This window comes from Pezoporus occidentalis, unplaced genomic scaffold (assembly GCF_034315485.1).
Source record: "Pezoporus occidentalis ecotype Australia unplaced genomic scaffold, CSIRO_AGI_Poc_V1 ctg4, whole genome shotgun sequence".
NCBI classification, from domain to species: domain Eukaryota; kingdom Metazoa; phylum Chordata; class Aves; order Psittaciformes; family Psittacidae; genus Pezoporus; species Pezoporus occidentalis.
The window spans coordinates 16,234,675-16,246,741 of record NW_026915724.1 but is presented as its reverse complement, the minus strand read 5'-3'; the positions used below and the strand labels follow the sequence as shown (position 1 = coordinate 16,246,741).

Here is a 12,067-nt window from a genome sequence, read left to right as displayed (position 1 = left end):
TAAACCTCTGAGCAGCAAGCCCTTTTCTGCAGAATGAAAGAAAACCCCAACTCTTCTTAATGATTGATTAGAAAAGAGAGGTTGTTTTGGGCTTTTTTTTTCCCACTGTGTGACAATCAAATTGCTTTCAGGTTTTTTGACATTTTCAGGAGGGATGTGTGATAGTTAAGGGTTATGTGGCTTTACACTCTTAAAAGCAGTAGCTGTAGAAATTACTGACACCGTTTTGGCCATAAGCTCTTCTGATGAGAGGACCCACTAGCACAATTCATCAACTTCAGAATTGTTAAGGATGTGATTGTGTCTAAATGTGAGTTAAATGCAGAAGTTGGCTCTGTAGTGAATCATGACAGGTTTGCTGTTCCCTGTATATCCATAGGGTGCAGAGAGGCTGCTGGCTGGTGCTTGGCAGTGGTATGTGATAGTCTGCTAAAATAATTTCTTAAAAGCTGCAGAAAATGAACTTAAAAGCAATCACTTCAAATTGGACCTAGACTGACTTGCATGTAAGTAGGTGTTCAGAGCCAGGTTACAAAATCTGTTTCTGTACTTGAGGGGTTTCTCTCAGTTTGTGTCTCTACAACCCCTTGGTCTATAGGTCTAAAGCAGAGGGCGGTGTTGGTGTGGGGAAGGGGTGGAGGGGGACGAGTAAGGCTCTTTGCTTATGCTTAACATATGCAGATTCTTGATTTCAGTTTCTGTTTCTTATTCAAGCTATCAGACAATGGAAGAGTCTACAGTGGGGTCATACCTTGGGGAAAGAGGGGAGCTGAAAGTGTTACTGCAATTATAAAATATGTCTTCAGCATCTTAATATCTGCTGCAAGATGAACACATAGATATGTGCTTATCTAAGTACAAAGAACAACCCTGTCAGCTAGAGAGTTTCAGTTTCAGTGCTGATTTTCCTGGCTGCTGTCAGTCTAGGCCATACAATTGATGTGAATTTTTCCCCATGTAAATAGGGAAAGAATATTCTCATCTGCCATTCACACACTTCAGAAATACAGTTCATTGGCCCATATTGTTCCTTCTCTGTGCTAGGGATGAACTTAATTCTTCTTATGTGTGAAAGATATCTGCAATTTAAATGACTAATTGCATTGTAGCTTTAGGCTGAACATATTGGTAATGTGCAAATGTTGATGACATGTGAAGGGTCAAGAGATTTATAATTTAGTTGACAATACATTGCTTAAAATGAAGTGGCAAAGAGCCAGAAAATTTTAGCTTAATAATTGTCTATTAACTAACATGACATATTTGTATAGTATTCATTACCTCCAGGTACAGATTAAGCATCTGATGTACCCATACAAAGTGACATGCGTACATGAATCTTGGGCATAATAGTGAATAAACTGACATTACATTCACAGTAATTTGTTTCAATATGTAAAACATGTTGTTGCCTACTTTTTAAAGGACTTGTAGGAATGTTGCAATGAAATCTGAGGAAAAATGTGTAGTTGAATAGAGTTCTCTGTTACATAGATCTGACAGCTTCATGCTGCAGATAACATCATAAATATACATGTTTGTTTTCAGCTCCATGAGAAGCAGCCTGGAAAAAGATCTAAAGCCTTTCAGTCATTGGATTGATCTACCCTAATGGTCTATAAGGTTAAAAAAAAAACAGCTCTCCCAAATCCCAACCACTTAACATAACCAACTTTATTTTTAAAAAAGAATCATGTAAATATTGAGTAATGTGGTATTTAGTATTGTGAATGTGAGAATGTTTCTATTAGGGTGAGGTTTGTTAGAAAAGGGAGCATCAGTAGGTTGGCTTGTAACCAAAGTGTTATCAACTTCTTTCACTTTGTTTTCTCAGGCTTAAATCAGGCACTTATTTGTGCGAGCAAAGCTGTCACAGTTCTGACAGGGTCTCTTTGTTCCCCCTTGCTGCTGAGGGAGACCCAGGAAAGTGGTTTTGTGCTCCACAGTGTGTTAATGGCTTTTTAACCTTTTTTCCTCCTGTGAGACAGGAATGTGTCCTGTGTTTTACAGCTGAGAAATTGCCATACAGGGTACACTAGATACCACCAACCTCAGTGTGACCGCAGGTGACAGAGCTGGGGGTTGAACATGGATGCTTTTGGCTCTGACTCGCTAGGTGCTCTTACCACCTTTTACCACCTTCTGACAATGTCTCTGCTGCACACAGCTGTAATATTTCAGTGTTTGGAGATGTCATTGAAAACTCTGGTGACTTTGCTTCCTTCTGCTGGTGGTGTTCTTTATAATGTGCAGCAGAGCTGCAATGACAGTTTGCTCTCTTAGGATCTTAGCTCTGGGACTGGGGTATGTTTATGCCACACCAGAAGCTGAAATGAGAACTCTTGGCTTGACTTTTGACTGAACGCTTTGCTCTCTTAAAGTGCCCCCCTCTCAAGAGTTTAAAGCTTTACAATTGATTGGTGTGAAGCCATTGAATTTGAGAAGGGAGCCAGGAACAGCTCACTGAGCCTCACCTGAACTTGATGGGAGGGAAGTTGTCTGACCTCTCTGAACTTTGTTTCAAGGCCTGTAGAATAGCTCTGTGCAACTTTGATATCCATGTCAATATTTGTGATGCAGACTTGTAGGTCACGTACTCCAGGTACCTCGGAGACTAGGAATAAGGTGGTAATGGTAGCTCAGGTAAAGTAAGAGCCTCGGTGCAAACTGTGGCTCTGGATCAACTTCGTTCTTGCCTTTTCAGAGTTGGTATTTAATTCTCAGTCCAGCCACTGGAGGGAGCTCTAGAGATCTTAAAACAAGTTTCAAGAGCAACCCCAACAAAACTAGCTGCGCAGCAGGCATGGGACCGCAACAGGAGCGCCACAGTATATTCTGCTGCCCAGATCGGTGAGAGCAACTGATCTCTGTCACTGTGTTTAAAAGGCTCTAAGGATGAAGAAAGGGCGACAGCACGTTGCTTTGGCAAAGTTGCTGATTTGGCTTGACTCTGAGGATAGGCCAAAAGCAGGACTGCTACCGTTGTGGCCTCCTGGGGCTGTTTTTAAGCCAGCTGGTGTTCTTGTTGCTATGAAGGGTGGTTTCCAGTGCCATTGCCACAGCACCTTACCTGGCATTTGAAGGGGGTCTGTCAGCTGTTGGTACCCAGGTTGACTGGTCATATCTGTGCTGGCAGTTGCCCTTCCTGGGCTGCATGTCTCTGTCATTTCTCTTTCAGAAGGAAAGTGGGGTGCTGGGGGTTCAGTGGAAGTCAGCAACTTCAGGATATGGCTGACACCAGTTGCTAGTTAAGGCACTAATAATTAGATGCTACAGAACGGGGAGTGCAGGCTGGTGGCAGCACCCTTTGCTAACATTGGATCTACAGGGACACACTTCATATTCACTTACCTTTGTCTGTAGCCTGGTTGAAAAGTAGCACTTGTCACTTCCTCTCAGAAGAGGCTGTCTTGGGGGTAGGCTGAAAACTTTTGCAGTGAAGAATCCCCCAATACAGCAAGGTGCAAGAAGCAGTTGCTGCCCGACTGGAAGGAACATAATAGAGATGTCTGGGAGCAGACTGGTTTTCTAAACAGAGTTTTTAAGGTTTCAGAAGCAGTGTGAGGGAGCTTCTGTGCAGGAAGGGGTATATGAGATGTAAGGGAGAGGCCTTCTGGCTATTGCCTAGGGCCAGACAAGATCAACCTTCTGCCCAACAGGAACTTTTGGTTCTCTGAATGTTTTACTACAAAAAGTTAGGCCCCCTCCACTGCTTGGTCCAAAACCAAACCATGAAAGACCAATGTTTTGATGCAGCTGTGGAGGACAGTAGCTAAATGGAGTTAGTGCTCATCTCCCTATAAACTTAGAGTGAGTCCCCCAGTATAGTCCCAGTCTGGTCTGGAATGACCTAGGCTGTCTGTTGGCTTCTTTAATTTTAAACCTTTTGAGGCTTTGAGAGAAGGACCTTTTCTTTTAACTCGGATGTGGTAACAGTTGTTGATTGCTTTAGATGTGTTCAGTAACTATTCAAAGAGCTCCTGGCCTCTGTAATGCTCTACTCAGTAGCTCTGATAAACTGATATGATGCTACATGGAACTTAGAAGTATGAACTGTCTGGTTTAGCAAACAAGATTCCAGGACAAGCTTTGGATGCGTTATTACAGTGTAACATCACTTTACATCTCTGCACTGGGCATGATGGGTAAGAATTTAAGAATAAACAAATCCATAACTCTGTCTCAAATGCAGGCAGCTTGGCACTTCTGCCCTATTGTAGCATCTCGCAGCGCCCAACAGCATCCAAAGCAGGCTGGGGGATTTGTGCTGCCTGCCTCCTTTTTGTAAGGGAGTGAACAGGATTGAGGTGGCTTTGTTTGGTGTCCCTTTAAAGGTAAGACTTCTAGTCTAATAGCTGTTTAGAGAGAAAATACTTTCACCTCAATAAAGTTCTTTGAATTATAAAGGACATTGCTGTTGGGTTACTGAAAACCCTTGGGGTTTGTTTCATTTATAACATTGCCTCGGGCCTTCTGCTGCATCCTGTTGGATTGACCTCCTTTTCAACCCATGCTGGCAGCTGCATTGCAGAGTTATCTTTTCCCTGGATCCTTCAGGGTTGTCATATGACAAACTTGAACTGTGACCCTTTTGTGTCTTACCAGGCCAGCAGTGCCCTCTCCGTGCGATGTGGCCAGCAGTCTTCCCCACGCACACATTTATTCCAAGCCATTTAACAAACTGAAAGTTTCAAATGATGGCATTTCGTAGTGTTTAATAGTATTGACTGTAAAGCAAATGAAATGGTGCTGAATACCCTGCATGTTGCTAGGAAGAAATACAGCTTGCATTTCTGCAGTATGCCCTGGGTTTTCTGTGGTTAGTGTGTGCTCTCTGGTGAATCTCTTTTATTTTTTAAATAAATTTCAATGCTTCCCCCCAAACAACAGTGGCATTCGCTGCTACAGATAGTCCAGCACTGGTATTTATTTCTAATGTATGGGGGTTTTAACCAGATTTCTCTAAGGAAAGTGGGCAAAGTCATTTTGCAGAAGTCTTGCGGAGAGTGTTAGGGTAAGAAGTGATATAGTTAACACAGCAACCCAGGAGCACCATCTCCAAGTGGTGTTGATGCTGGCAGGCATTGCCTTCCTGAAGTTACAGAGACTGAGCACTCGTATTTGTACAAATTGCATTCATTACCAAGAACCCTCCAGTAGTGATAAGAGACTGGCTGTGTAGCATAGATTGGCTCCAAGATAAGTAGCCAGTCTATTGTGCAGCTCATGGTAATCTTCCTCCTCCCTGCCCCTAATAATAAATCTTGGGGCATTTTGGAATGCATGGGGGTTGCTCATTGCAGTAGCCTGAATGTATAACTACTCAACATCATCATCTCCTACCAATTGTGCTTTCATAACCAAGTGAGCAGCCGACTGAGATGGATAAACTCAGATACAGTGTTCTGAACATGCTTTGACTGTGTGTATTTGGTGCTCCCTTAAAGGACAATTCACAGGTGATGGCCAGGGTAAGAGTTTCTTCTGCCTGTGTTCCAAGACTAGAGCCCACTCGCAGTGATGGTCTTCTTCAAGAAAAGATACGAACATCTGGCTTAGGGGTCTGCAAGTGGGAGTAACAGCTGTGCGTAGGAACTGTGGTAGTACCTTCTTCATAGTTAGCTTGTTCTTTCTCAGTGCAAGTGTCTGTGTTATATGACTTCAGTGAAATGGCAGTTATTCACCTTACCATAACAGTATAGTTTTAAAGAAAGATTTGTCTAAAGAAAAAAATTTTCAGTCTGCTTTGACTGAAGTAAAGCTGCAACTGGCAAGTGCTTGCTTTGTCTTTTAAACTATCTAATGTGCAAGGACTGGGTTTCAACATGTAAAGCTGAACATCAGCAGGCTAGGTTTATGCAAGCAGGCAGTATAATCCAACAAGTTCTGTTAAAAACATGTATTTACATGGAATTGTAATAATTTTTTTCTCTGTCTCTCCCCCATTTAGGGTTTGAAGGGCAATGGAGTTGCTCCTGGATCATCAGGTTTTAGCCTTACGAAACAGCTGCTCTGTCCAAGAATAACCCGTGTCTGTCTCAGGGACTTGATATTCTGCATGGAACAAGAGAGGGAGATGAAGCACTCTCTAACCTTGTACCATGCTCTTCTGAAGTGATTTGAATTTTACATTTCACCTTGCTGTCTACTGCCAAAGAAAACACTGAAGCATTGTTGCACTGTCTTGAAATTCCAATTTCTGGAAAATGATCCGTTGTAAGGATAACTCTTGTTTACAGATAAACATTTTTATTAAATGCCTAAACTAGCTAGGGGTTTTAATAATACTTGGCTTAAACCAGTCTCTAAACCAGTGAAGACACTGAGCTGCACACACAAGCACTTGACTACTACCTGCTTGCATTTAACTGTCATGCAGGGTCTGAGGGCTTGATATATGTCCCTAGTTCATCTCTGTCGCTTTCTTCAGTACTCCACAGTCTGCCACATCTGTTCTACATGTAGTGCCTTCTTTGAATACAACTTTATTTAGGGAAACAAGTAACACTTTAAATGCACAGCATGGCAATCGTAATTGTGAACCAGCAGTCAGTCAATATGCTAACGTATTGCCTATCAGGCTCAGCATCTCCTTAAATTTTTGGGGTTTATAATTACTACTGGATGCTCATTTGTGAAAAGCAAAGTAACAAGCAAAAGGAGTGTGGGGTGTTTTCTCCCCCTCACCTTGCCTCAACTGCCCTCCCCCTTTCCTCTGAGGAAGTGACTTGGGAAGGTGAACAAATTGGTGGTTCTTGTGATTAAAGTACATTAGACAGTGTAGTTAGGACATACTTTGGGGAAAATCTGGAGCTAGTAAACTTGAATACAAGGAGTGAAAGACCCTAAAAAGGAAGACTAAACAGAAGAAACAGTTTATCTTTCTGTAGCATTCAACTTGAGCATAGATGTAGAAAGAAATTAACAAAAGCAACCTTTACTGACTTAAAAAAGGGGAAAGTTTGAGGTGCATTGTAACTTTGCAGCTGGAGACTCTCTTAAGGAGAAAAGCGGTGTTTACAAACCACCGGATTCACTGCTTTATTGAAAATACTGATTTGATACCTTAATGTGCTGTAACAGGGAAAATTACCAAATAGAAAGTATTTAGGCAGTTGCCTGGTTTCCATTCAGTGAGGAGGAGGAGGACTCCAAATTATTGAGACTGCTAGGATAGATACAGAGATTTTGTACTTGCTTGGCTTGTGGTGGAAGGAATACCCTCAGGGTCACCCTTCTCCCCAGCCTCCAAACTTTTTGCCTCCCATGACACAGTGCAGTATAGCATGGCTGTTTCCCAGGATTGGTGGGAAAGGTACTGACTGTATTGAATGGCTTCCTGCTGAAACTGTTTTCTTTCAAGAAATGAGCTTCCTATGGTTACTTGGCATGCTACTTCAAAACTTGAAGCGATGATTCAAACACCTTCCACTTTCAGAACCACTGCAGATAGTTACCAAATTCATTAAGTTTTGAATCTGTTGTGGGTCTTTTTTTTTTTTGTTGGAAAAGTAGTAAACAAATCTAGTAAATGAATGCTGTAATTATTTATATATGTATATATAGCATATATATATATATAAAAGAAGAGCAGTACTTTGAGTAAGCTATAGTTTGCAAGATATTGATGGCATCAGGCAAAATTGTTTTGTATAATTAAATGCTTAGCTTTACTTTTTATGTAAAGTGCAGCATTTTCCATATTTGTGTACTGTATCTTATTGAGCAGATGTTTAAAATTATTTTAAATACTGCATCAAAGCAATTATTTTATTAAAAATAATAAATCGGTATCTTTGTTTCCTAACATGAGAAATTCAGCATCTGAAGCAGTCATCACCATGACTAATGGCGTGGCTCTGAGAGAGAACCCTGCCTATCTGCCCATCACAGTGCTTGGCACGGTTGCCTCACGTGACATATTAGTGATAAACATCTATATTTTAAGGTTCTTAAACAGAATGAGGTGACAGAGTAGATGATTACTTGAAGGGGTAGTGGGCAGGGAGAAAAAGCAACCTCTCGTTTGTCTGATTTCCCACAGTCAGTCAGCGCAGAGGCTGGGTTTTGTTGTTGGTTGGGGCTTTTTTAACAGCTGGGCAGAGGCGAGTGCTTTGCACATGTTCTGGGCAGTAAAAACACAGACTTCAGCAATGTGCAGTGGAAGCATTGTCCTGAGTTATTTTTAAAGCAACTCCCAATTAATTAAGTGCAGGTTGAAGAACAAAGATGAGCATCTGCACATTGGCCTGCCTCTTCATCATCTTTAAACCAGTGCGATACTGAAATGAAAGATGTTGGAGAAAATAATTGATAACTAGGTACATAAAAAGTATGATAGATGGTTCAAGTGCAATGCAGATTGCATGCTTTCACTGTTGCCCAGATCTTTCACCAGTAGTCTACCACCTCCCCCCACCCCAACCCCCCAAAAATTATGCTGTAGTAGCATAAATAGTTTGAGTAGCAGACGTTTTCAGGAAGGTTTCTCAGCAGATCTTTAGGGCTAATGTCAGACAGGACAGAGAAGGCCTTGGTGCAAATACTAAAAGTACTTGTCTCCCTCCCAAGGGTTCAGCCTACCTCTCATTCAAGCGCAACTTCACTTCCAAGAATAGGAAGTGTCCTCTAGAGTGGCACTTAGGAGACACTTGGGCTTTACTCATGCACAGTAGGAATAGAAGGAGAGTTAATCAGCAGTTCACTTCCCTCCTTCCTGCAATCTTACTGCGCTTTATGGGAATACTAAAATCCCAGTCACAGGGTGATGAGGACAAGCCCTGCCATCACGGTCCCTTGCTTCCTGCTTCTTGGCACACTCATATTCAAGCTTGGGAGCCTAGCAGCGGAGCTGTCTATGCCACTGGTGCTGCGAGGGTTCTAAAGCTTGCTCCAGGCACTTCTTGCTCTCCAGATGATCTGCTAGCCTAGTGGCACCTAGCTATCTGGGCAGCTATCCCTGGCATTCAAGTATTCAGCCTTTAGGGAAAACACTGTATACAGTTGTGGCAGGAAAAGCTGTTGTCGCTGGCTCTTGACTACTACTTGTCTTAGCAGTGTAGTATGCCAAGTTTTGTATGTTACGTGGTAACAAAAGGGGCTTTGTACTCTTTCTCCTCCAGCTGCTGCTTTTCCCCTTTATTGGTATTTTCAGGTCTTACCACTGAATCCAGCCCTTTGCACTGCCTTTGACTCCAGCTTTTCCCTTCTCCCCCTGGGAAAGACTAGCCGGAGTGCACTAACACACCCCGCAGCTTTGTTCGAGGTTTAATGAGGAAGGTAGCGGGGAACTGTGAGACACTGCTAGATGATTCCTTAAAGCCATTGCACTCTCTTGGACACTTTGACACAAGTAGCTTAAGGCTACTGTTTGCATCAAGTTGTTCTAAGCCCACTCTCTTGTAGGCACCTGTGTCCTGCCATGTGAGTGCACTGTGCTCAGCAAAATGCTGTCAGCTGTTCTCCAGGTTCATCTCTGCTCTGTTCATTGCTTTCCTCTTCGTTTGTAATCTCTGGGGTGAAGAAGGAAAGACTAAAGCAAAAGAGGATGTCCTGAAGGGGCAGACAGTCCAAGCGATTGGACTTGGCAAAATGGGCTTGCTTGCAGCGACTTCTCAAATGAGGGCTGCGGGGTTTCTGAGGCCAAGTGCTGCACATGCTTCCCTCTGCATGTAGTGCACACGATGTCTACAAATACTCTTGACAGCTGCATCCAATCATTGTTATCCAAGGTCTCATGACCGGAGCCTGCAGTTGTGGAGATAACTACAGTCTGTAATGAAGGCTTTACTCCTTTGGTGGGTACAAAACTGAGTACCAAGGCTGAAGAATGTAGCACGCCAGACCCCTCTGTTTTGCAGCTTTCAGGACTGAGGTCATCGCCACATGTCAGAGGCTTGTCCCATCCTCATCTGGCAGAAAGGCTGCCTGTATGCAGACCACAATGCTAGCGTTACACTTAGTGCAGGCCTTTCATAAGATAGATGACCACCTCTGTTGGCTTTGTAACACTGAAGGAATAAGGAAGAAACACTGTCTTTTCCTTCTGAATACATCAGTCCTTGTTCCTACCAGCTTTTCTTACCTTTTCTACTATAGGCAAGAGCTGGTCACTTGTTGCCTGCTCTCTGTGGCTGTTCTGGCATGTCAGCTGCTAACCTTGCTACCCAGTCTCTCCTCAGGATCCCTTGCTTCACAGATCCCAAGTTGTCTGCAGGCAGCCTGGCAGCCTGCTTTTGAAAGGGTTTTTGCTGGGAAGGTTGGAGGAAAAGGAGGATCTCCATTCTGGACTTGAAAGGCTATTGTGGGGTGGAAGGAGGTGGTGGTGCAGGTCAGCTCACATCAGCACTGAGGCTGCTCCTTTCTGTGCAGGGAGCAGGTCCTCGCAGGAAGCTTGTGTTTCATGCTGGCCAAGACTTCTACCATTAAGTACTACTTCAGTTGAGCTCTCTATGATGTCCTTGCAGCTGTACGTGCTTCCACCTTCCAAGAGATGCTTCCCTGGCAGAGCCATCGAAGAAAATTCCTGATGGAGACCCCATCAGAGCCTGTCGTCATTCTCTTCCCCAACCCCAATCTCACATTCCTCCATCTCTTCCAGTGTATAGAGCTATCTTGTGTGTTTCAGGAGGACCTTGAGTGGTATCTAGACCTGACCTGAGGACCCAGGGGGTGACCAGTATGTGTTTTTCCAGAGCTCTGCCCATCAGTACTGTCACTGCCTCCCCTGGGGCTGTGCCATGGTGGGAGGGAGCAAAGGTGGGGGTCTTATGCATGGGTATTGCTGAGGCAGAAAAGTCACCATCATGGCAGCAGCTTGGCACACACGCTCCCACTCCGCAGGAGCTGGAGAGCTTCAGTTAGCAGTGAGCAGTTAGTCTCTTTACCAGATCACAGGGAATGTCATTTTTAAATCTATTTGGAATGAATTATTATCTGACAGATCATCTGTATCTGTTTTTGACAGCTAATTCATAATTACGTGTAGTTCCCCAAGCTTCTTGAGATATTTGCACTTCCACTTTGAAGTGTTTAGCGTGACGGGGTTTATTATTTACAGTTATTTGAAGGTGTTTCTTATTTTTGTCCTGAGAAGCTGGAAAGGAGGAGGGGAAGTATTTTTTTTTCCAAGGAATTACGTATGAATATACATGTACCGTGTGTGTCTTAAGGATGGCTGAGTAACTTCTAAAAAGAAACACCCTACTTCTTGTAAAGACTGAGTTACAGCAGCTCTCAGGTGTGAAACTGCAGCAACGTGGAGAGAGGGAGGAAGGGGACAAATTCTTTGTTCGGTTGCCAGTTTTAGTATGTTAAAATCCTTTGATACCTTTGTGCAAAATTGGGCAGAGAATAAAGAGTCTCTTGAAGAGCTGATCAGCAGGGCTTCTCAAGGAGGGAGAGTAGGGAAAGGAAAAGGCACTCGGAGGATCGAAGACAGAGCTCGCTCCTCCCTCCAGGAGCTTTGGTGATACCTTTATGTATGTTCTGGCAGAGGCTTTTGTTTACAGAAATGACAGAAAAGGGCCTATCTGTAAAAAAGAAGATCCATCAAAGTAGTTGGGTATTTGAATGCAGGCTGTGTATTTAATGATTTACTGAGGAAGAAATCCTTAAATCATTGCTTCTTGTTCAACACAATCTTCATTCTTGTCTTAATGTCTGTTACAATTTAGAGAAGCACTCGGTAATTATCTGTCTTTGAAGTAAGAAGGGCGATGGCCAGCTGCAGACCAGTCACAGAGCTGAATGCAGGACTGGGGAGCATATGCTGTTCACAGGAGCCTGTGGCCTGACTGATACTGAGAGGTTAGAATGAGTGGAAGATCATAGAATCATACAGTCATAGAATAGTTTGGGTTGAAAGGGACCTTCAAAGGTCACATAGTCCAACCCCCCTGCAATGAGCAGGGGCATCTTCAACTAGATCAGGCTTCCCAGAACCACATCCAGCCTGGTCTTGAATGTAGATGTTTAGGTACAGTAGATCATAAAATTATAGAATAGTTAGGGTTGGAAAGGACCTTAAGATCATCAGGTTCCCCCTGCCATGGACAGGGACACCTCA

At 43.3% G+C, this 12,067-nt stretch overlaps 1 protein-coding gene across 2 annotated transcripts in view; it reads left to right on the top strand.

Annotated features, from left to right (window-relative positions):
* Positions 1-7,793, top strand: part of TAF4B (TATA-box binding protein associated factor 4b) — a 72,232-nt gene extending 64,439 nt beyond the window's left edge. For both annotated transcript variants that reach the window (XM_062632810.1, XM_062632809.1), the window contains exon 15: positions 5,951-7,793. In XM_062632810.1, coding sequence (XP_062488794.1) covers positions 5,951-6,118 — 168 coding nt within the window. In that variant the 3' untranslated portion in view covers positions 6,119-7,793. The remainder of the gene's footprint in view (positions 1-5,950) is intronic.
* Positions 7,794-12,067: the final 4,274 nt, after the last annotated feature.